The sequence below is a fragment of the Haemaphysalis longicornis genome, unplaced genomic scaffold (assembly GCF_048455015.1).
Source record: "Haemaphysalis longicornis isolate Haplotype H1 unplaced genomic scaffold, Haemaphysalis longicornis Haplotype H1 scaffold_12, whole genome shotgun sequence".
Classification (NCBI taxonomy): domain Eukaryota; kingdom Metazoa; phylum Arthropoda; class Arachnida; order Ixodida; family Ixodidae; genus Haemaphysalis; species Haemaphysalis longicornis.
The window spans coordinates 2,732,038-2,755,440 of NW_027526225.1; the positions used below are offsets into that span (position 1 = coordinate 2,732,038).

A 23,403-nucleotide genomic window follows, 5' to 3' on the forward strand; every position below is an offset into this window, starting at 1 on the left:
TAGAGGTATACAGCTTTGCATGCTGTAAAATTGTATTGTCTTTGAAGCACAAAGGTTTCTAGCGCGAAGCGTAAATGAGTGTCCCAGTGTTTTCTTTCTTAGTACGCGTTACGAAGCGCTCCTGCGTGAGGCGTAAACGAGTGCCCAGGTGTTTTTAATCTTGGACTACTTAAACGCAGAAATTTTGGTCTGACTGTCTGTCTCTCTGTCTGTGAGACTCCATTCAGCTACTCGGCTAAAGAGAAATAAAATCTGCGCAATAGTCTTATACACTCACAGCCAAATCTAAACATCTAAATCCAGTGTCAGTGTTCATACTTCACAATATTGTTGAACGAGAACAAGACATTACGCAAATATGAGGCAGAAAATCATTATATGAGTGATATCCGCAGTGTTCCTTTATTAAAAAATTCATGGATCCTTGGTTTTTGCGATAGAAAATGAAATACTACATCAACGCCAGAAAACCGTCACCTGCTGTTGCCAGCGCTACCTCCTGGCAGCATTTAAGAAACCAAACAGTTATAGCAACGAAAGGTTCCACTAGGTGGGATCCACCATAGTTTCTTACAATATACACTAGAGAGGAATTTGGCGCTAGCGTCTATGCGGCTCACATCAAGGCTGTCTGGGTCGTCGTGGACCGCCATTAGATCATGCGCTCACCTAAGTTTTATCATTGGCTTGGATTGAAACGTTTTATTAACCGCAAATTTAAACAAAGTACCACAGAAACGCGAAGAATAGTGCGCAATTATGTAAGTGGAAAATAAAACAGGCTGTTTTAAACGTTTGTGCCTGCTATTTTGCAGGCCAAGGTGGTGGTCACGAACAATGTTAACATTTGGGGGGAAAACTCATTAGAGACTCTTATTTAATTTTACCATTATTTCAAATAGCAAGTTGTTTGAAGAGTTTGGAATTTTTTTTGAGCGTGCCTAATGAAAACGTCGCCTTTGTGGTGAACCGGTGCGCCGACCGTCAGCAACAATTCGACAAGAAAAAAGAAAACGTCGCGTTAAACAGTCGTGGACGAAGACAAGATAGGACCGATACAGGCACCCCTATCTGTCGCATGTTGTCTTCATGGAGGAAAGTTGTCTTCGTCGAAGTACGTTTTGTTTCTTTTTTTCGTCAGCTACAACTTTCGCGATATTACCCGCTCAGTCATACGTCCTTCGGATACGGCATGACCAACGTCAGGTGCGATCACGCACTGCCCGCCTTTTCACCGAACACGGCTACCACAGAACAGGGAGGATTACGGCTTTCTCGTAGCTCGTAGACGTGTTTATGCATAGTGGAAAAAGCAAATCCCCCAAACCGCTTCAGAATCCAATTGCCATGCCAAGCCCAAGCCAACAAGGGGGGTCTTCCCATAAACCCCCCCGACGACATGGACTACCAGGCGCAGTTTTCTCTCTAGTATACTTACTAAGAAACTCTATGGGATCCATGTTCCGAGTGGGACGCTCGTGAGTCGTGGTGTTGGGCAACGTGGTTCTATAAAAGTTGTCGTAGGGTGCCTCACATCACGCGCGTCTCTGCCGTATACGGCAGCACTGGCATCGACACACCCGACTTGGAGCAGCGGAACGCGGTAAATTTAAATTGACTTGAGCAAACCTCTAGCGTGTTATCTTGGTAGGAACAAGACTGGAGAGGAACAGCATGAGAGGTGAGCGGGAAAGAGAAGGGATTCCTTTACTTGGCAGGGGCACCAGTCGACTATCGTCTTTCGGCTACATTTGCAACGAAAGGAGGAGATAAGCGGGCAATTTTTTAAAGACGCGTTACATAATAGCGCGAGGCGTAAACGAGTTTCCCGTTGTTTTAGTATCGTGCCTGCATGAGACGAACCACAATTACGACCACAGGGGACGCCAACAGCCTCAGCCCCTAAAGGGCTTCTCCCCTAAAGGGCTTCACCCCTAAAACGTGGGAGAGGCCTTCTTCCTGCGGTGGTTACAAACAGGATGACCATGATGGTGGTGGTGGAACGGCTGCAGCCTGCAAGATGAAAACACGGAGCTCCTAGTCGCACGCGTTTGAACCCTCCAAGAATTGATCGCCCTCCAAGACCGCGAGCACGTGAAAAACACTTCTCTCATTGAGAAAGTTGGCCCGCACTCGAGCAGCGTTAATGGCAGGCTGCGAACTTTCTCCCCTTCCACAGCCACCTCCCATTTTGAGGCCATGGTGCCATACTTCTACCAATAAAGTCTCCTAATGGAACTTGTATTTATGATTTAAAGGACACTCACAAGCTCTGATGGCTCTCCTGCTACGCCTAAAAACGTTTCAAGGTTTCTACGAACCTTTTTACCACAACGTACTGGTTGGACAATTCCGCTGGCTTTATGTACGTCTGGTTCGTTATGTGTCGTACCCTGTTTTTGCAATTGTACGGACTTGCGAGCTGAAATCGGCTTCCAAAAGCGCCGGAAAAAAAAATTCTCCCAGGTTTCACTAAGATGTGCTCCGCATATAAAGATTTTCGAGAAAAATTCTGGCCGAACATCAGGAGACTGTGTCCTCCCGCAAGGAACTGTGGGACTGTTTGTTTCCCTACACCGTCCTTGAGTTTGCTGCGAAATAAACCGTTTTGGCGAATTGCACCCACGGTCCGTCTCACTCGAAGATCTCGCGACACCACCGAAGGCCCACAGATCCTGCCGCTAACCTCACATATACATGTGTTTTATGTTCACATAGCGAAAAACGGATACAACCAACTCATTTACGTTCCCCTCCTTTTGAAGCGCGACATTTCTGAGGCTTTCTATATTCAAAAGGAGGCAGTTAACTGTATCAGTAAGCCTTCCATCGCTCTGACGGCAAAAGAGCTGGATTTTTTGCAAGGCCGCATGCGCGGGATGTAATTTGGTTGTGTGGGTCGTACGCTTTTAAGATTGTGGACGGTTTTATCTCTTTTGTTTGTTTTTATCACTTGCAAGGTCTATCATCCTTGTCTGTTGGCATTTTCATATATTACGTGTTTCTTGTGTAAACTTTTCAGTTGAAGTCCAGCGAGTGTCCCGTCTGCTTCTTTCCTCGTCCCTGTCTGTTTTTTCGCTGGTAATATGCATCTAAGTCTACACCAACTAGCCCAACTTTCAGCCTTAGCTCGATCTATATGCCGTGCGAATAAATCGCGCAGGAGCTGCTGAGCATCGCGGGCACGAGCGAGCTGGTGTACTGGGGCAGCAACTTCCTGAGCTCGTCCTTCCGGACGGCGCTGCTGAGCTGCGTGTGCATGCTCTTCCTGTTCGTGTTCGGCGCCAACCCGGCGCTCGGCTACTCCGACCCGCTGCTCGTGTTCGTCGTGCTGCTCAACTTCTGCAGCCTCACCACCCTGCACGCCATGTTCGTCTCCGTGCTGCTCACCAGCAGTGAGTCTCCGGCGCTCAGCCTCGCTCCCTCGCTTTTAGCACGAAAGTGTTTTATTCCAGGATACACAGATTTCGCTGACGTCATATCCGTCACGGAAATGACATCAGTACAACGAAGCAAGCGGCCTGTAAAGGGTGCACCCCTGCACACAGGGTCTCCTTGCGGGGAAGTAACCTTTAGTACTAAAGAGTACGTTATACATAGGGTTGTTCGTTTTTTGGGAGTTATATTTTAACACGAAAGGGTTTTATGCCGGGATATACCAAGATTTCACTGACGTCATATCCGTCACGGAAATTACGTCAGTACACCTTTGCCGAAGTGACCCGCCAGCAGGACGTCACTTGTCAAGCACACCCACAAGACAGCCGCCGACCCGCAAATCATGCTCATCTGCAGATTTCGCTGCACATTTCACTTTCGTGTGTTACCGATTCCTATGACAGAGAAATCAACCACATTTTTTTCAAATTACGCGCGCCCACGCTTCCGAGAGAACGAATCCTCTTTTCTCCTCTCGCCCTGCTGTAAAAACGGGTCTCGACGGAAGGGGTTCCGTTCTCCCCAAAACCGCTGCCCTCTGAATTCAGCGGAAGGAGTTCCGTAAAAAAAAAGTGCTTGTGTAGCGAATACGGGAGGAACCGGTTTTTGGAGAACGGAACCCCTTCCGACGAGACCCGTTTTTGCAGCATGGCGAGAGGAGAAAACCGGTTCCAGGCGACAACAGCGGCGTGTTCGCATGCCCTGCCGAAAGCAGCGTCTAAGGGAGTTGTTGTTTCACGTCTTCAATCACTTGATTTGCCCATAAGGGCTTCTGCGAAATCTAAAAAAAAGACGACAAAAAATAAGGGCAGGAAACCGAGGTACTGCAGCCAGCGGAAAGGCTCACCCACGGCGCCAATTCCCATTGCGGAAGTTGACGGGCAGCGTAGCAAATTCGGAACACACTTAGTCTCAACAACCATAGGTGCGAGCCTGTGTCGAAAACCCCTACCTTCATGCTTGTGCGCTGCAGCGTTGTCTGCAATGAAGGGGGGACATATGAAAATGGAGTCGATGCTGACGTGGTGTGCGCCCGGATAGTGGCGAGAATTAAGAGGCTGCCTGTTGTAGCATCGGGTAGGTTGCCAGGGGCTGACGGACAGTTGTCGCTTTCGTGGTGCAACAGGTGGCCCGAATTATTTGTGTATACTTAAACTCACAAGTTTACGGATACACTGTTGGAGGTGCGCTTGTCGGACTCTTTCCGAGTTTAGTCGCTGCCATTCACGAAGCCCGAAAGAACTACGGGGTGCAGATCTTTTTCCTGCGATGTGAGGATGAGTGAGCAAACTTTCTCTTCGAGTTGGGCGGGCGAGTTACGACGAGTGTAATATTGCCGAGTGTACGATGTCGTCAAACGTCCATATCTCGACCTTTTCGTCGTCGCCCTTTTTCCTTCGCCCTTGTACCTTAGTCTTTTCTTCTCTTGGTTACTATGACCCTTCACCAATCGTACTTATTTGGCCTAGATTGAGGACTAACGTTTGGCGACCTTAACGTTAAGCCTAACGGTGATCCGAGCAAGGTCAGACTCATCATCATCATCACCAGCCCATCTACGCCCACTGCAGGGAACAGGCCTCTTCCATAAATCTCCAATTATCCCGGTCCTGTGATAGCTACGACCAATTTATCCCCGCAAACTTCTGGATCTCATCTACCCATCTAACTTTCTGCCGCCCCCTGCAACGGTTTACTTCTCAAGGGATCCACTGTGTTAACCTTAATGACCAAAGGGTATCTTGCCGTCGCACTACATGCCCTGCCCACATCCATTTCTTCTTCTTAATTTCTACTAATATGTCTTTAACACCAGGTTGCTCCCTGACCCACTCCGCTCTCTTCTTGTCCCTTAATGTTACACCTATCATTTTCCGCTCCATTGCCCGCTGAGTCGTTCTCAATTTATGTAGAACCCTCTTAGCGAGCCTCCAAGTTTCTGCCCCGTAGGTGAGTTCCGTTAAGATGGAACTGTCATACACTTTCTTCTTCAGGGACAAGGGTAGGCTGCTATTCATTATCTGAGAATGCCTGCCGAATGCACTCCACCCCATACTTACCCGCCTTCTAATTATCTCTGCCTCATGGTTGAGGTTCGGGGTCACAACTTGGCCCAAGTAGATATATTCGTTTACCGCTTCCACTGCGTCTCCACCTAACCAACACTGCTGCACCCTCCCGAGGTTATTCAGCATTACTATAGTTTTCTGCATATTAATTTTCAGGCCCACGGTTCTACTCCGTTCGCCCAGTGCGGTAAGCATGATTTGCAATTCGTCCTTCGATTTACTTAGCAAGGCAACGTCATCAGCAAATCTGAGGTTACTCAGGTATTCTCCATTAACCCTTACTCCCACCTGTTCCCAATCCAACGTTCCGAATACTACTTGTAAACAAGCTGTGAATAGCATTGGAGAGATTGCCTCTCCTTGTCTGACGCCCTTCCTTAAAGGTATTTTACTGCTCTCCTTAAGGAGGATGACGGTAGCCATGGACCCACTGTAACTATCCTCCAGTATTCTTACACACTGCTCAGACTCATTGTACGTCAAGCTGCCAGTAGCGGTTGACGGCGTTGGGCTTGCTGAAGCATTTTTTATGTATATAAAAAAAGAATTCTCAAAGCTGTATTAGTTGCCCGTCCATATTTGTACTGTATTGCGATGTGGCTTGTCGGGACAATTCTTAAATCTGTGATTATGGGCCCATGTGATGTATACTTCATGACGATAAGTGCGCACCCGCTCTTATATATGTTTTCACTGTAATAAAAAAAATATTGTTGTTTGTCAGCACTGGTGTTACTTCCTTTCTGTGTCCAGTTTTCTTCGCGCTGTTAACCCATGGACGTGGAATTAAACCTGGATGTAAGAAAGTTGACAAAAGCTCGCAATTTTTTGTTACGTGCAGGTTTCGAGTTAAGGCTCGCGTAAGTGAAGCAGAAACAAAGCCAAAATGCTAGACATCAGTTTAAATGAACTCATCCTTCGTGGAATTATTTCAGAGTGAGAAACTGCGTGATTTGGGCCTGCTGCTTTCGCACGAGCTTAAGCACTACACTTTCGCACGAGCTTAAGCACTCCCAAGAAGCAAGGTTACTTGGCCCCGTAATAACATACGTAGCTTGAGTATAACTTTTGCCCTTTTGCACTTTTCGGTGGCTTAACGCGTTTCAAGAACCATATGTGTGTGTGTGTGTGTGGGAGGGGGAGGGGGGCGCCTTTTGCCAACTTGATGCTCTTTAGCGCACTCAAAATTGTTGAGAGGGTGTTGACCGGGATAGTTTACTCTACTCCGCATTCTTTTCTCGCCGGCGGAGACGACTTTTAAAATTGCGAGCTTGTCTTTACTCGTCACCGACGAACCGATACCGCAGATAGCGGTGGAGGCGCGTGACACCGACAGGACGGCCTAGCACCGCAAAATATGTCTCCAACCGAAACCGCACTGTCACGTCCAAACGCGCGGTAGTTTGCGGTACAGGAGAAAAATAAAAGCGAACTGTAGTTACTTTTCCTGCCTAGTTTGGTGCCATGCTACACATGCAAAACCAGAAGTGCATGATAACGTTAGCCACGGGATGGCGCTAGCCGCTCCGTTCATCACCGTCAGGACGAATTTCGTTTTTAGGCGATGTACACGTTTTCGTTGCTGCTCGCTTCTTACAGTAGTGGTAGTATTCGCTCAATTGGTCGATTTCGCTGGCCTGTTTTTTCACTAACAGTACAGCAAACAATGGCTGGTCAGCTTGCAGACTTCGTTATATATCAAGGTCACCCGCCGCAACGTTTCGTTACATAGTGGTTGCGAACGCCTGACCTCCAACTGGGAATAGAAAAAACTTCGTTAAATCCAGAAATTCATTACACAGAGGTTCGTTAGATGCAGCATCAATTGTATAACGTCAGGCTGCCGCATAATACACCCCTTCTCCGCCTCACCCACCTCCCTCCGGCCCACTGCCGCACAGCAGTTCCGCTGGTTGTATTTCGATCTTTTCCATCCTAACCTGACACCGTCCAGCAGAGACCTTCAGCTCATTACTTCAACTCATTCACAGAAGTGTGCATTGACTGATGTTTCGTTCATCCAACCCTAACGTCATACCCCTTTTTCGGGACATTTGAGATGCACCGTAAACGTGTGTTCCGCTTGAAATAACGCGCGTAATCAGGCTACTCCAGCGTTCCAAATGACCTTGATAAGCGCACCGTTCTTCTACCGTGAGCAGAAATCTGCCCGGAGCATTGAACAGATGACCGTTCAGATGCATTCCAGCGGTTATTTGGGGCCTTCAGTTTGCGCACTTTTCCGTCACCATCGCAGGCCGGCTGTCGATCGTGTTCTCGATGATCTACTGGATCTGCAGCATCGCCTTCCCGTACCTGATGCTGCAAAACCCGCTCGGCCGAGGCTACTACCTCCGCAGCCGGACATCGAAGATCGTCACGTCGCTCTCGCCAGGCATGGGCCTTCACTGGGCCTTCATGGTCATCGAACGCTTCGAGAGATTCCGTAAGCACAGCCTATCTGCATCCGGGATTGTTCTGTCGCAAGGATGATATACGACTGGCGCTTCTAATAGGTTAGCCCGCAAGAGCCATCGCGGACCGATGGCTCGTGGGCAGCAGTTTGAGATATATAATGGGCAGTTTGAGATATAAAATGTCCGCTGCTCTTAGACGCCCGCACGAGCCATCGCGGACCGATGGCTCGTGGGCAGCAGTTTGAGATATATTTGTGGGCAGCAGTTTGAGATATATAATGACCGCTGCTTTTAGACGAAGTGGCCTACATGCGCTTAAAAAGATGCTCTGTAACTGTTTCACTTCGGAACACAGCCCGAGGGATGCGGCCCCACAAGACCGTAGATAAGACAACTTCGCATGCTTATGTTCACGTGTTACACCCGTTCTCTATTGCATCCAGTGGCTCTTGGCAATGTATGCGTCGTAGGGGCGTAGCCGGGGAGAGGGGGCACAAAGAGCCCACCCACCCCCCTTCTTCCCCCCTAAATATTTCATGCCAGGTTGGCGCCCGGTTCAAGCCGCTGAAGAAGCTGAAGCAGAGTGTCGAACCTGAAGTTTTTCGGGTTCGGTTCGGGGTAGGGTTCAAGCCTTTCGGTTTCGGTTCCGCGTTCGGTTCCGGAACAGCATTCCGTTCCGGTTCGAACCGGTTCAAACGGGTTCGGAGGAAAAAAAAAAGCAGGCGTGTTTTTTTTTCTGTTAATATTTTGTGCTTGCTTTTTGTTACCCTATCAAGTCGGTATAAAAACAGTCATAATGTAGGTTTCTTTGTGCGAATGGTTTGTCTTGGCCAAACTAAAGCGACCCTGCGACACTTTTTTCAACTTATCCCTAAATCTTGAATGCTTGCAGAAAGTAGCTGACCAACACATCCAGTCCTTATTAGATAAGGGGTTCGCAAAGTGTCTCAGCCAAACATTACTACTCTGTCCCCAGCAGATAACGTAGAAACTTGAATAAAATATTTCTTCTCTTTTTCCCGGTCTTGGCGTTGTTCTAGCGCTGGAATGACGTCATTACAGCGGTGTAGCGGCTATGTGCCGGCCTGCCTTAAGTTGCAGCAAAGAACGAATTTGATAGACAGTTCAAAAAGAAAGCCACACAAGCGAAGCAGAAACGGGAGGTGTATTGACAACGGAACAAATCACGCAACTCTGCTCTGTGCTGGCAATAGCTATAGCTTTCGCAGTGCTTCCTGATGCGCAAAGAGTGAAAGCGTTTATCGAAAGTGTTGGAGTTAATTGCACAATCTACTGCAAATTTTTTTATTGCTAGGTCAACTTTTACAACATTAACTGAAGCGAAATGAAAGGTTCGCTGGGACACTTCAGGCTGCTTATTTGTATACGAATGTGAAATCATTAACTCTGTATGGAAGCAAGTTTATTTTATTAATTCTGTTTCGTTAATTTCTCACAATTTTATTTTATTTTCTTCTTGGCTCATAACACTACAGTTTTATACACCGCAGTTGTTTTCTTGAGGAAAAAAAAATGGCGGACGATTACAATATCCGCTAATGCGAAATTTGAGTGCAGCGCGTCTTCTCGGCGACGGCGCATTGCTGCTGTGTCTCAGGAAGTGATCGCGTAATCAGCAAATGCACGACGGCGTGCGGTATACCCTGTCGTTATCTCGTAAGGCGCCTTCGCCGTGGAGAACGTCTCGCGCGGTCTCATATTCCGTCCTCCCCCCCCCCCCCCCCCCCCCCCCTCATTTTCGTCATACTTTCATCCGTCGCTGTTCTGCTCGCTCTATCTTCGGTGGCGTCTTTGTTTTCTCGATTACAACGAGGCCGACGCTGAGGGAGCGGGCTACAGAATGGAACCACAGGAACCACAGGAGCGGGCGCTTAAGGGCTGCGCTCTACGTAGCCGCCGCTTTGCCGCCCTGTGATCCACTTCCTTCGCCGACCAGTGACGGGCCTCACATCCTCTCCAAATAATGCATCTTTGCCACAGTCTTCTGAGAGGCAAACGTGTAGCCTTGTAGCCAGTGGGCAGCGCCCCGGTCCCTCCAGCGCCTCCCCCCCTGGGTGCATCCTCGCCAGAATCTTCTGGCAATGGCCAACCTCTCTGCAGGCTGCCTATTGCCCCGTACAACTATGCAGACGACCCGTCGGTCCACAATCATTTTTTGGTACCCTCGAGTGTCGCCGTGGTGCGGCATTCTCCGTCTCCGCCTCCCACCCCTCCGGGCGGCTCGTGACTTGCCGCCCCTCGTCCCCAAATAATTCATATCCTCACCGGAATCTTCTGCCTAGCAGGCAGGCAGGCGGGCGGTCGGGAAGGTAGTTTACTGGTAAGCGGGCAGTCTTTTTGGCGGGCAGAAGAGCCGGCGCCCGCCATCTTTTTTTTTTTGATCCATCAAATGTCTACGCACGCACGCGCGCACGCTCCCCTGTTTTCGCACAATGAGGTTGTTGTTGTTGTAGTAGTCCTTTATTATTCGAGGGAAAGCCATGCGGCCAAAATAGGGGTAGGGGAAGGAGGGGAAGGGAGGAGTAGCCCAGTTAAAAAGATGTTGCGTCCATGAAGACGGCACAAGGGTTCCCTTCAGACCGCGGAGGTCAGGCTAAAGTGAAGATCTACCATTAGGGCATTTGCACGACCGCAGTAGGCCCCAGTCTACACCAATCTTGACAGACCACTTTCTACGCCGAACAGCCCAAGGGCTGTGATAAAATTTGGATCTTCAAATGGAGGATCATCTTCTGAGGCATCGGGAGGCATAGCATTGGTGAGGATAGGCCGGCACAGTGAAAACACGGAGCAGCGCCAGGTTACGTGCAGTCACGGTTGGCGAATACGGTCATCCGGAAGTGGGGACAGTGAGGAGGTGAAGACCCCGTTGCGTAAATCCATTTTCTAGTGATGTGGACCAATCAATAAATTGGTTGGTCTGCTACGTTTTTCACGTACCCTTAGTTTCAACGGCGCTTTAGCTTTAACATGAAATCATTAGCAGTGCTAAAAGTCGAAAACAGTCCGATCTCGCGCGCGCAGGAGCGCAAAACCCTGTTCACTCAGTCAAACGCCATGTAGATGTCTGTACATAGTTTCTTTATTCGTCCTCATCATCATCATCGCCAGCATATCTACGCCCACTGCGGGGCAAAGGCCTCTCCTATTATTCTCCAATTACCCCGGTCCTGTGCTACCTGCGACTACTTATCCCCGCAAACTTCTTGATCTCATCTGCCCATCTAACTTTCTGCCGCCCCCTGCAACGCTTGCCTTCTCTAGGGATCCACTCTGTTACCCTTAATTACCAACGGTTATCTTGCCTTCGCATTACATGCCCTGCCCACGTCCATTTCTTCTTCTTAATTTCTACTAATATGTCCTTAACACGCGTTTGTTCCCTGACCCACTCCGCTCTCTTCTTGTCCCTTAATGTTACACCTATCATCTTCCGTTCCATTGCCCGCTGAGTCGTTCTCAATTTAAGTTGAACCCTCTTAGTGAGCCCCCAAGTTTCTGCCCCGTAGGTGAGTACCGATAAGATGCAGCTGTCATGCACTTTCTTCTTCAGGGACAATGGTAGGCTGCCATTCATCATCTTAGAATGTATGCCGTATGCACTCCACCCCATTCTTATCCTTCTAATTATCTCTGCCTCATGGGTGGGATCCGGGGTCACAACTTGGCCTAAGTAGATATATTCGCTTACCACTTCCACTGCCTCGCCACCTATCTCAAACCACTGTGCTGTCCCGACTTTATTGATCATTACTTCGGTTTTCTGCATATTATTTTCAGGCCCACGGTTCTACTGTGTTTGTCCAGTGTGGAAAGCATGCTTTGCAATTCGTCCCCGAGTTACTTAGGGTCCTACTCTTCGTCTTAGGGTCAGAGTTCTTCGTCCTACTCTGCCCCAACTCCGGACCAACGGACGCCATCACTGGTCACGCTACCAGATCCGCAACAGACCACAGTAAAATAAGATACCTAAGGACGAAGACGCACGTTCGCTTGCTTCACTGCCGTATTATACGAATGTGCCCCAAGTACAGTCGAGTGCAATTTGAAAGTTATCGCGGAAGCACAACTTATTCAAACTTTCGCAGATCATTCCTGCCAATTTCGTTATCGTCGGTGTATATAAAAAGCAGCAAAGTCTGTGCTTGATCACAACGAATGTAAAGTATAAACAGAGGATGGCAAGTCAGTCGTGGGGGCCATTGTTGTAGCATGGAACAGCCCACAAGGGAGAGAAAAGTGCGAAATCTTGATTTTCATGGTTCCAAAAAGAACCGCTAGGCCCCTGACACGCTCGGCCGGTCGATGCTCGTGCGATAACATTCAAATCGTGCTGAACAGAACTTCGCAGGTGTATAGAAAAATTATTCGTACCTTTCCTAACGGAAAATATATAGAAGTTGTTGCTGAGCGAGTTGAGTCATCGTTGAAGGCTCATCGTTGAATTAAAAGAAAACGTGGCGATAAACAGACGTGGACGAAAGCAACATACGACAGACACAGGCGCCAAAGACTGTCTTTAACGCCTGCGTCTGTCGTATCTTGTTTTCGTCAACGTCTGTTCAGCGCCACGTTTTTTTTCGCTCAAAAATAACCTGTGGTTGATTCCTCTGTCATAGGAATCAGTAAAACACGAAAATGAAAGGTGCAGCGAAATCTGCAGCTGAGCATGATTTGCGGGTCGGCGTCTGTCTTGTGGGTGTGCTTGGCGAGCGACGTCCTGCTGGCGGGTCGGCAAAGGTGTACTGGCGTCATTTCCGTGACGGATATGACGTCAGTGAAATACTGAGGTATCGCGGCATACAACGCGTTCGTGTTAAAAAATAAAACCTGAAAAGGGACAATCCTAAGTATAACGTACTGATGATGATGATGATGATTTCTATTGGTTTCCCTTTTGTATCGGGGTGATGACATGTCATCTTACCAAAAAGGACTAATATACCTATGTTTTACACTTTTGGTTCAATACTAGCGCTGCTTAGGGCAGGCACAAAAAGCTTATTATGCTTTTTTTTTCTGTTACAGGTGGTAACTGTCCTAGGCAATATTCCCCTCTCTGCTTTTTGTCCACCAGCATTCTAATCTTCTTTTCGTCCCCTCGACAGCCTTGAAGTTAACTTCCTCTGTGATACCCTTAAATCCTAGGGCTTCTGAAAGCCCAATATTCCCTTCATGTAGATTTGGATGAATACCCTCACATTCTAACACGATGTGCCGCATAGTTTCTGTTTCTTTTCCGCAGACCACGCATACCCCATAATTTTGTGAATACTTCCCTACAAAACTCTTAGTTCGCAGGCAACCTGCTCTAGCCTCAAAAAGCAAAGCACTGCCCTGGGAATTATCGTAGAAATTTTCCTTTCTGATGTTGATCTTCTCAGCCCTGTACATCTCTAACGACGTTTTAGCTTCCATTTTTTCCCTCCATTTATTCGTTTCAATCTGCCTTGCCTCTTTTAAGTGCGATGCACTTTATAAGCGACCCTGAATCCGCCGTCCGCCTTGCTCCTCCTCCTCTCCCCTAGCAACGGCGCGAGGAGCGGAGAGGAGCGTCTGTAGCAACGGCGCAGCGACGTCACACCCCGCGTGACCCGCGCGCGCTCCGCCTCCCGCGCCGTGGCTGCGCGCGCCCGCGCCGGCTCCCGCACCGCTCCTCGCGCCGTGACGTCACACTCCCACGTGACCGCGCGCTGGCGCCTTTGCGTCTGCTCCCCCTCTCCTCGCGCCGTGACGTCACATGCTCTGCAGCTGGCGCGCCTCTCCCCCCGTTAGGTTTGCACTCACCCTCGGCGCGCGCCTCTCCCCTCGCCTGACAGCTCCCCCTCGCCGGTACTGCGCCTCTCAAGGCGATGGCAGAATTACTACGCCGTGTACTCTCGGCGCAAGAAATGCATTCGCACTTCCTCATGATTCCCTTCCGGGAGGTGGGGGCAATTTTTTTTGGTTACCTTGGCTGTTTTGGATTCCCCACTGTTCTTTCCGTATTTCATCGATAGCCTTCTAGTCTTTCTTAACCACTGCGTGTCCACGCTTTTCAAGTATAGGTACCTAAAAACCTTAGCTGCCCACCGTCGTTGATCCATTGCCCTCAACTTCATCTCAAAGGAATATTTTACTCTGAGCTTCTCTAACTTCAAACGACGCCCAGCCCATATCTCCCTGAACTGCTTCGTTAGTTGTTTTTCCATGCGCGCCTTAGGCCAAACGTCCTAGCGTTCTCTGGTTGACTTCAAGGCCTGATAGAACGTCTGATTTTAAGCAGAGTACAGCTTAGAGTACTTTAGAGTACTATTTAGTACTAAAGGTTGCTTCCCCGCAAGAAGACCCTATGTGCAGGGGTGCATCCTTTACAGGCCGCTTGCTTCGTTGTACTGGCGTCACTTCCATGACCGATATGATTTCAGCGAAATCTTCGTGTATCCGGGAATAAAACCCTGTCGTGTTAAAAATGAACCACACGATTCTTGATGGTAAACACGCAATGCGCAACGAACGACAACTGAGGCCTTCGTTGCCTGTTGGCCTCCATTTTCGCTTGACGAATTTCGGGGTACGCTCGCCGCTCACGAGCGGGCTCACGCACGATTACGCTCACGAGGGCATGCGCGCATAACCGCCTGTCTTCGGCCGAAAGAATCACCCGCGGCCTACCTATTCACCTGCGTAATCATCGTCCTCTAAGCTCCATAAGATGGGTTCTACTGTTAGCGTTTAGTATACACACATCACACGTTCAAGTCGGTTGTTTCAATCTCCGTTTCAAAAAGCTGGCTAAGCTTGCACTACGTCGCGCAACGCTGGAACCATATATCGAAGCTGCAGGATTTCTTTCTACGTGAGCACTGAAGGAGACGTTACCACGCATTTGAAAAAGCTGAAAAAACATGTGAGTGAGTTAGAAGCATATGTCGTCACTTTGCGCTGTGTTAGTAGTAGTCATCGTCATATACATCGATATCGTCGTGTCCCTCATGCCAAGCACTACATGCGCAGTAGCGCTTGAAGACAGCTGGGGCGCAGCGGCGGCGCGTATGTGCACGACGCATGCGCGGCTTTCCTGGAGTCGCGTCGAGGTTCCGTGGAGTAGGTGTTGCGCCAGCTGTGGCGTTCTTGGTTGCTGGGCAACGCGAGCCGCTCCTCGGAGTTTTCGCCTGCTTTTTTTTTTTTTTTTTGCTAGAGCCATTGCGCCAGCCGCGTACTATCGGTGGTCGCCACAAGGCACGCGCTCATGATAACTAGGCATTTCCTTGGTATTTTTCACACGTTACGCGCCACCCATTACGGCCAGCAACAACAGCCCCACTGCGGAAACAAGGCGAAAGAGGCCTTGCCTTCCTACCTCCCCCTCTTGTGGTACAGCACCCTCCAATCCCCCTCCCCTTTCACCCGAAAAAAATTCCTGGCTACGCCACTGCGTTAAGGTCCATTTGTGGAGTTTGAAATGCTGGGTGGAGAACTCCGCGCGTGGAATTTCGACCCACCATTTCCCATTTGTAACGCGCGAGTCAGAGTAAGTTAGAAACATGTGAGGTTCGTGAGAACCCATTTGAGAGCCATTGCTCGCTTAACTGAAACTTCAAGTCAACCGTTTGTGCACAAATGCGTGAGTATTTTGGCATTAAGTTCCCCACTAATGTTAAACTTTGTAAGTGTCCTTTCTTATGCTTGGCAGTTCCATCAGTAAAGTTAAAAGAGAGAAAAAAAAAGCGCGTATGTGCACACTTGGATGCAAATGTTGTCGAAAGACGACAGTCTTCTGACGCCCTCTGACACGTAAATGCCTCCCTCCCCTCCCCCGCCCTTCTCTCACGCTCTTTCCCTCCCGTGTCGCCCTTCCCCACGTATAGCATGGAGGAGATTCGCTATAGTCAATTCAATTTTCGCGCGTTCCAGTGCTCGCGCGCCATCTATTGTAATTTTTCATTACTACTAAACTTAAAACGCCACCGCGTGGTCCAGGCTCCTCGCTTGCCCTCTTCGTATTTTGGGGTCAAAATATTGTTTTCAACGCGTGTTCATAGCTATTGCAAATATGCACCAAACGTTTAAATTCTAGTTTTGTATTGATGTTTCGCTTCAAATATGCCTAATTTACTTTTGCTCAACAATGTTGAAAAGTACTAGGTATGTTTCCGGATTAGTTGGTTTGAAAAGCCTTTGCCATTGTAAAATTCTCATTTGAGAATTTTTATTTTTTGGCCGGATGGGTGATCCGAGGGACACATACTAACATACAGACAAACCAAATTTTTCGGGCTTAAGTAGGTTAAGAGAGACTATCGTCTATAAAAGTGTCTATATTTTGGCTACAGCCTAATACCAAGACAGTTTTAACCCGAAAAGGCCCTGCGCGAGATTTACTGAAGTACTAAATCTTTCGCTAGAAACTTCATTCTGCTACCTTCACCACAGCATAGCTATGCTTTTGATGGAGTTCTCCGTACGCGGAAGTGCAACTTCTTAAAAAATTCAATTTTTGGGCGCTTAACGCATCGAAATTACACCTGGGCCATGAGGCGAGAAGTGGAGGGCTCCGGATTAATTTTCACCACCTGGGGATCAATCTTGTCACAATGGCATCTTCGCGTTTCGCCTCCATCAGAAAAGCCGTCACCACGGCCGGGAACGAACCCGCTTTCTTGTACTCAGCAGCACAACGCCTTAGACACTGAGCCACCGCGGCTGGTGACCTGTTACTGGTTCGATCCAATCTTTTCCTGGGCGCCTACGCAGTCGGTGGCGTGAATTGGGGCAACATGTACGACTCTTCGGTGACGTTGGACAACGTGAGTCTGTCGGACCTGATGATGGTGAACGTCTGCACCTGCTTTCTCATGGTGTTCCTCATCTGGTACGCGGACAACATCATCCCCTGGGGCCCTGGCATCCACAAACCGCCCTGGTTCCCTTTTCTGGTACGCTGGTCAAGGTCCAAGACTCAAGCTCGACAAAAAAGTTCTCTCCGTCTAAACAAAAAAGGGAACAGCTTTTAGCGCTTAAGTAAGGTCTTGTGAGAACATGCGGCACTGTGAAGTGCTAAGAAGTACGCAATTTACACTAAATAAAGGGTGATTCTGCGATGCTTAACGCTTAAAGGAGCCATGAAGATAAAATACAAGTTTGGTTGCTTAGAATTACTGCTTTGTTCTGATAAGAATGATACCAATTTTATCGCGAACTTCGAAAAAACAATAGAGATATTAAAGAAAACGTGTGAAGCAGTGGCAACTCCAGAGTCACTCTCCGGCCTCTCTTCTACGACGTCACAGAATCTTGTTTGTGTGATTGGCTGCCGGCGAACTAACCTATCCTATCGCTAAGTCACATGACTGGGTGATTGTAGTGGGGCCTTAGTTCCTGTTTGATCGCATCACTTGACTGCTAATGGTCAGTTAACACACTGAAAATTGTCTGTACTGCTGGCCCATATGACGTCACCGCGGCCCATAACACGTCGCTGCAACTCGAAATTTTAAAGTTTTCCAGTACTTCTGGGGTTTTTTTCGGTTAAAGAAGGGATTTCGTTGCCGCAATTGAGCTCAGTGAGGTAATGAATCCCTTTTCTTTCAAATTAAACCAGGCTGAATTTTGTGTTCATGGCCTCTTTAAGGGTTACAATGCCCCGACGGCGCATATATAACAGGGTTTTACAAACAGCGCCTGTGTTTAACAGCTGATATTTTACGTTACCGGTTCGAAGTATTCTGCAAACAGTTGATTACCTTTGTGTTCTTTTTTATAAACTACTGATTACCATACTTCATTTGGCGTATTACTATACTATAGCTCCGCGACAAATCAGCATCATAGGAGTATGAAAGCTCTGCTTTTCTCACTGCCCGTGCCATCGTGAATGTTCCAGCGATCACGCACGCAGCCCTGTTTGCGTTGCAAGTGCGTACTAACCACCATTAAGCCTTAAATATTATATCTGTAATGAATACGTCATTTCACGCCGAAAAAAACCGTAGAGACGTATGAGGTATAGAGTGCTCACTCTTCCGAACAAAAACAAAAAAGTCGCGTGATGTCACCATGGTCCCTTCAAGTGACGGCTTTTCATGGTGCAAACGAACGTTGTGTGCCAAATAAAGTGTCCAGAATAATACCTTTTTGTATATTTTTATGGGCGTAGATTAGGCACGCGCTGCAGGCTATGTATAGAAGAAAGCTTAGTTTTGTTTGAAATGAGCCCTTGAAAGATCCAGATTTTGTGCAGACTTGATCACAGATTCCGTCTACACTCGTTAATGACTGAAGTCGTATAGATTGAGCACGCTTGTTCGTTTCTGGTGCCGTAGAAAAGCTACTGGATTCCCGAACCTGCGAAGACTGCGAAGACCCGGTCGGATGCAGACCCAAGTCTGTTCGAGGCGGAGCCCGAAGATCTCAATCCAGCCATTGAAGTTACAAGCCTCAAAAAGGTAGACACAAGTGACCCTGGACCACGCAGTTATTTCCGAGTGCCGAAAGCACGAATCGAAAAAAGCTGCGAAAATTTTGATATTTGAAACAAATAACTGGTGTTCGGACCGTATTATAGTTACGTAATGACGCCATCAACTCGATGTCTGCCAGAGCCGTGACAAATAGCGCGACATACTAGGTTACATACTACCGTGACATCCTAGAAATAGCTTTTTTGCTACGATCGAGTGCAGCTTTTGAAGCGAAAGCTGTCATGATGGGATTGATGGTGTCCTGTCAGAAAAGTAATGCATTTCCCATCTCTGGACACACGGCGCATGCGCAAACCGGGTTTCCGTTGTGTCAAAACGGTTGCTTAAAAGCCGCGAAAATGGAACGCTTCTAGATGAGACAATGTGCGCATCAAGCATTAAGGAGAAGTACAATCATAGGCGTGCGCACAGGAGAGGTAGGGGGGGGGCGGCAGCCCCCCCCCCCCCTAATCATCTGAAGGGGGACCCCAAATTTCCCCCATGCCTTGCCGATGTAACACATGAAAGCAAAAATTTCTGCTCAGAAATATTTTCCATGTGTTGCAATTCCATCGCATTGAAATAGTAGTAGTAGTAGCACCTTTATTGGTAAGGAGGGCCAAAGGCCGGTTTAGGGAAGAGGAAGGGCGGAGTAGGGGAGTGGAATGCAGCGTCTTTTACAGGGACGTGGCAGCTTGCAGGGACCAGAGTCGACCCCAGCTACACTGCCCGTGCTAGGCCACTTTTGATAGCAAACAGCCCTATTTTGTGCATTAGAGGTTTCTCCATAGTATGATAGTCTTCTGGGGTGCTTGTGGGCGCGTGGAAAGACGTGATGATGTCTGAGCGATGTTGCGAGTAGGAGGAGGAATCCCGAAGGAGATGGTTGAGGTCTGAATATGTGAGGGTATTGCAGAATGTACATTTGAGAGGCAGATTGGGTGAGAGCCATTTTCAGATTATGTGCGGGGTGTAGGCGGCATTTGCTAGGAGCTTGTTGAGAAATATCTCACCGGCTCGTGGCAGGGGAGGAATGCCGGTTAAGTACCCTTGTGGGATGGCAGCGATGTAGCGGTTCCTCTTGTCGCGTTTATGTCGAAGTAACTACAGGGAAGGACGTAGCGGTGACGGAGTCGGCGTGCAGGGAACCAGCGGAGGTGTGATACGGCTCTCCTGTGAAATTTTATAACCATCCCTCTTTGCACTGCGTTCGGACCGCTAGGCCTTCAGTAGGAAGAGGTCGGGAGTTGCTGTAAGGGGGAGAGGGGGGGCGCAGCGGTAAGACTTTTCCCCTTCTAATCGATAACTCTGCACACGTCTATTAGTACAATAGTATGCCCTTATCTCATAAAACAAGTGTATCGGAATGCATTTAGATCGTTTGTAGATGATAGTGCGCAAAACATCGTCACATTTCTTCCTTTGAGATTTGGGTGTTTGAAGGTTTAACGATCGATTGGACGCACTTTCAGCGAAGGTTGGACGCACCTTTGATGTGAGAAAGCTTTCGAGCTCCTCTAAACTTTTGTTAAGGGGAGATGGTAAAGTTTTTTTGCAAGTAATCGTTCCGTGCCTTAGCCAACGCCCCTGTCTATGCAGTTGTATCGGAACTTCCTCCTGCAACACATAAACCTCAAGATTTTCCGCCATCAAATCACGGTTTTAATGGGACCGAGCGGCTCCGGAAAATCGACGATGATCAAGATGGTGACAGGTGAGGCCGCTTGGGCGAAGTTGGCGCTAGCATTACTATACGACCCCCTATGCTACTTATATGCAGTGATATACGGCAATAGAAAAATCTCGAGTCCGTCATGAGCTGCGATACGAAATTACAATGCAGCTATGGTGATAATTAGCCTTAATTGACGCATTTATCGATATTTCAGATCGTAAATATAAACCATAGTTCCCAAGAAAAGAACAAAAATCGGCTCCAATCCACCCTGTGAAGGTGGTTGGAAAGCAAAGCTGTGGACGACCCACCCAACAATTCCACGTGCGACGTCACTTGAATTCACAGAAGTGGCCGTATAAAGAGTGAAACCAGAGATCTTGCCAGCCGTTACCTGGGATTCGCGGGCGCGCCGTCCCGAACGCAGCAGCGTCGGCCACGGCCGGGCTCGCGCGGCGGATGCCGCCGCTGTAGCCCGGCCGTGCGTCGGAAGAAAACGGCGAGGAGCGTCATTCGAAGGGTGAGACAGCGGAACCCAGCCATCCTGATGTGCTAGCTCGGGGCTACGCCACCGCGCGACACAAGCGCAGATACCGAAACAATCCGGCATGTGAGCTTAGTGATTCCCATTTATACAGATTTAAACTGAATAGTTTCGCAAGTTTGAGAATTGCGAGAAAGGTGACAGAACTTTTACAATCGGTGCTTATCAGAACCAGTTGCTCCATTCGTCTTTTTGTAATACTGGTTAAAACACAACCGAATTTGTATTCAGCAATTTAGAAAACGCAATCCCATTAGTGACAAGCAGTGCGCAAAAGGTGGTGCTTCTCTAGCGGCCAGATGTCTGTATGTGGTCTCTACATTTGGTTTTTCCGCCTTGCAAGCCAATCCTTAACGTATCTTTGCCGTACCCGCACTTAATTCCGTCGGGTCCGGGTTACCCAGGAAGTGCTGCCGAACAAGTTAATCAAGCCGTGCGAAGTAAGCGCGCCATGGACGCGAAGCTGCGCCAAATTAGGCCCTACACCATCACTAAAGCAGACTACAAAGCCGACGGAATGGTCCCGCCGACGCGCCCGCGGGGTGAGCACGGGGAACGCTGGGTGATAGCGCCCTATCGCCGCGCCATCTACACTGTGCTCCGTGATTGAAAAGCGCCCTCCGCCTCCCCAGCCGCGTTGGGAGTAGTCCCGCAAGCCAGGAAAGAACCGTTGGCATGCTATAGGTAGAAAGCTTCGCTTTAAAATGCACATTTTCCCTTCGAAGATAACTGGCTCTTTCTACAGTGGCGGAATTGTGATGGTGAAGATGAAATTAGTTGCAATGCTTGTAGAAAATTAGTGTGAAGAGCCCATTTTTTCTATTTTCTGCTGCAACATTTATCTGGCTTGGGCTGACTCTACTATGACGTGTAAGCAGGACCGTGTACAACGTTATCCTCTATGTAAAGGAGGAAGGCTGCACCGAGCCGTTTCATCGGTTACTCGGGACCATGCAGGCCGCACCAGTCGGAGGTGGCCAAATTGACGCGAAAGAACTTGTGCGCGCAGTGGTGGTTGAATGTCCTCTCAAAGGAATACGTGTTGTTGGCCTGGGTAGTAAAGATTTAAAACGCCGGAAAACGTTGCTGGTTAAGGCTCATATGGAGGGCTTGTACAATGTCCTCTTAAAGGGACTCTGCAATATAAGCGCTTTCACTGTTTCCTTCGCGTCTGGAAGCATGCACTGCGAAAGCTATAGTTATCGCCAGCACGGAGCGCCACTGTGTGATTTGCTCGTCGCAGAAGATATGCCTACCGTTTCCGCTTTGCTTTTGTGGCACTCCTTTTAAAGTGGCTATCGAATGCGATCATTGCTGCAACCGAAGGAAAGGCGGCCAATGCACCGCTACACCGCTGTAACGACATAATTCGAGCGCTCTGAGAACACCAAGACCGGGAAAGAGAGAGTTTTCTCGTGCAAGTTTCTAAGTTATCTGATGGGCACAGAACAGTAATTTTTGGCGGGAGTGCTTTTTGACCGCTTATTCTAAGTACTGGATGTGTTTGTTGACTACGTTCTGAAAGAATTTAGGGTTTAGAAAAAGTTTAAGAAAGAGTTGCAGGGTCCCTTTAGAGAAATATCTGTTGTTGGGCTAGGTATAGACTAATCGCTGGCCTATACACGTTTAACCATTGCTCGGTCGGCGGCAAATGCAGGTCTGGTGCACCCTACGAGCGGCAAGATAATCGTGGACAACTACGACGTTGTGATGCACACCGATGAGGCCCGTGAGCGCATATCGTACTGCCCCGCGGACAACGTGCTCTTCGAAGAGCTCACCGTCGAGGAGCACCTTCTCTTCTTCGCCATGGTACGTTCTCCAAGTATTTTGTACCACGCGACGCCGAGCACACTGTCTATCACTTTAGAGCGAAGCTGTTACTGGTTAGGATTCAACGCATTTTTTTTTTTTTTGCGTTTGCCAAAACGCATGTTTCTAATCTGCTGCAAATTCGTTTGTTTCTATGCAAAAGCTTTTACGTTTCGGCACTTGGATGTGCATATTGAATAGAAGATGAGTATACACTTTCAGGCAGATAAAGGTTTCTCGGTGAAGAGTTCCTGCTGCGCGATTTACGCGTGCACCTCCCTCTTTTTGTTGACGTTTCGTGCGCTTCTGTGTCTTGATTCCATCGGTTCGTCGGGGCGGGAGTACTCAGGGCAAGTTGCCATTCTACACTTCGAGTTTTACTTTCCGTCTGTCGTTGCCAAGAAGGAACCGCATATTGCTCATACAGCTTCGCTGGTCCTTCAACAGAGTGGAATGGCTCATTTCTTTTTTTTAAATGCTGGACGCATTGGAACACTTAGTGCGGCTTTTGTTGCCACGTCTAAGGCGCGTGTGCGTGCGTCCGTGCGTGGGCCTGTTATGCAGCGTCTGGTATGTCTTCGTCTGTGTTTTGTAGCAGAAGCTACACTAGCAGAGGTTGAGCAGTTTCGCGTGGACCTTGAAGGGCCGTGCTGAGCAAGCGCGAGGAGCATTGTATTGGATTAGATTGGATTGGATTGGATTGGAATAAATTGGATTGGATTGAACTGGATTGGAAATCCAATCCAATCGGAGTACGGCTGTGTAGAGAATTGGGTCTGCACATTCGCCGGTCTGCGCATTCCAGAGGAGTGCCGTCATAGCCGCGGCAGACGCAGTGGCGCCGGCACGTGCCCAGCTGTGCGCCTCCGTTGTGCAGTAGCCAAGTCTGACGCTGCACCGGAGCCGCTTGATAGCCGTTTCGCGTGGCTCCTGGAGAGCCGTGCTGCGCATGCGCGAGGAGCATTGACTGGACTGGACTGGGTTG

General features: G+C 48.6%; 1 protein-coding gene across 1 annotated transcript in view; it reads left to right on the forward strand.

Moving 5' to 3' along the window:
• The window catches only part of LOC144162216 (phospholipid-transporting ATPase ABCA3-like), a 45,983-nt gene that overhangs the window by 20,508 nt on the left and 2,072 nt on the right, over nucleotides 1-23,403 (forward strand). Inside the window, exons 4-9 of the mRNA XM_077692681.1 lie at nucleotides 3,164-3,395; nucleotides 7,765-7,953; nucleotides 16,682-16,863; nucleotides 18,250-18,372; nucleotides 19,987-20,101; nucleotides 22,264-22,418. Of these exons, the coding sequence (XP_077548807.1) occupies nucleotides 3,164-3,395; nucleotides 7,765-7,953; nucleotides 16,682-16,863; nucleotides 18,250-18,372; nucleotides 19,987-20,101; nucleotides 22,264-22,418 (996 nt within the window). The remainder of the gene's footprint in view (nucleotides 1-3,163; nucleotides 3,396-7,764; nucleotides 7,954-16,681; nucleotides 16,864-18,249; nucleotides 18,373-19,986; nucleotides 20,102-22,263; nucleotides 22,419-23,403) is intronic.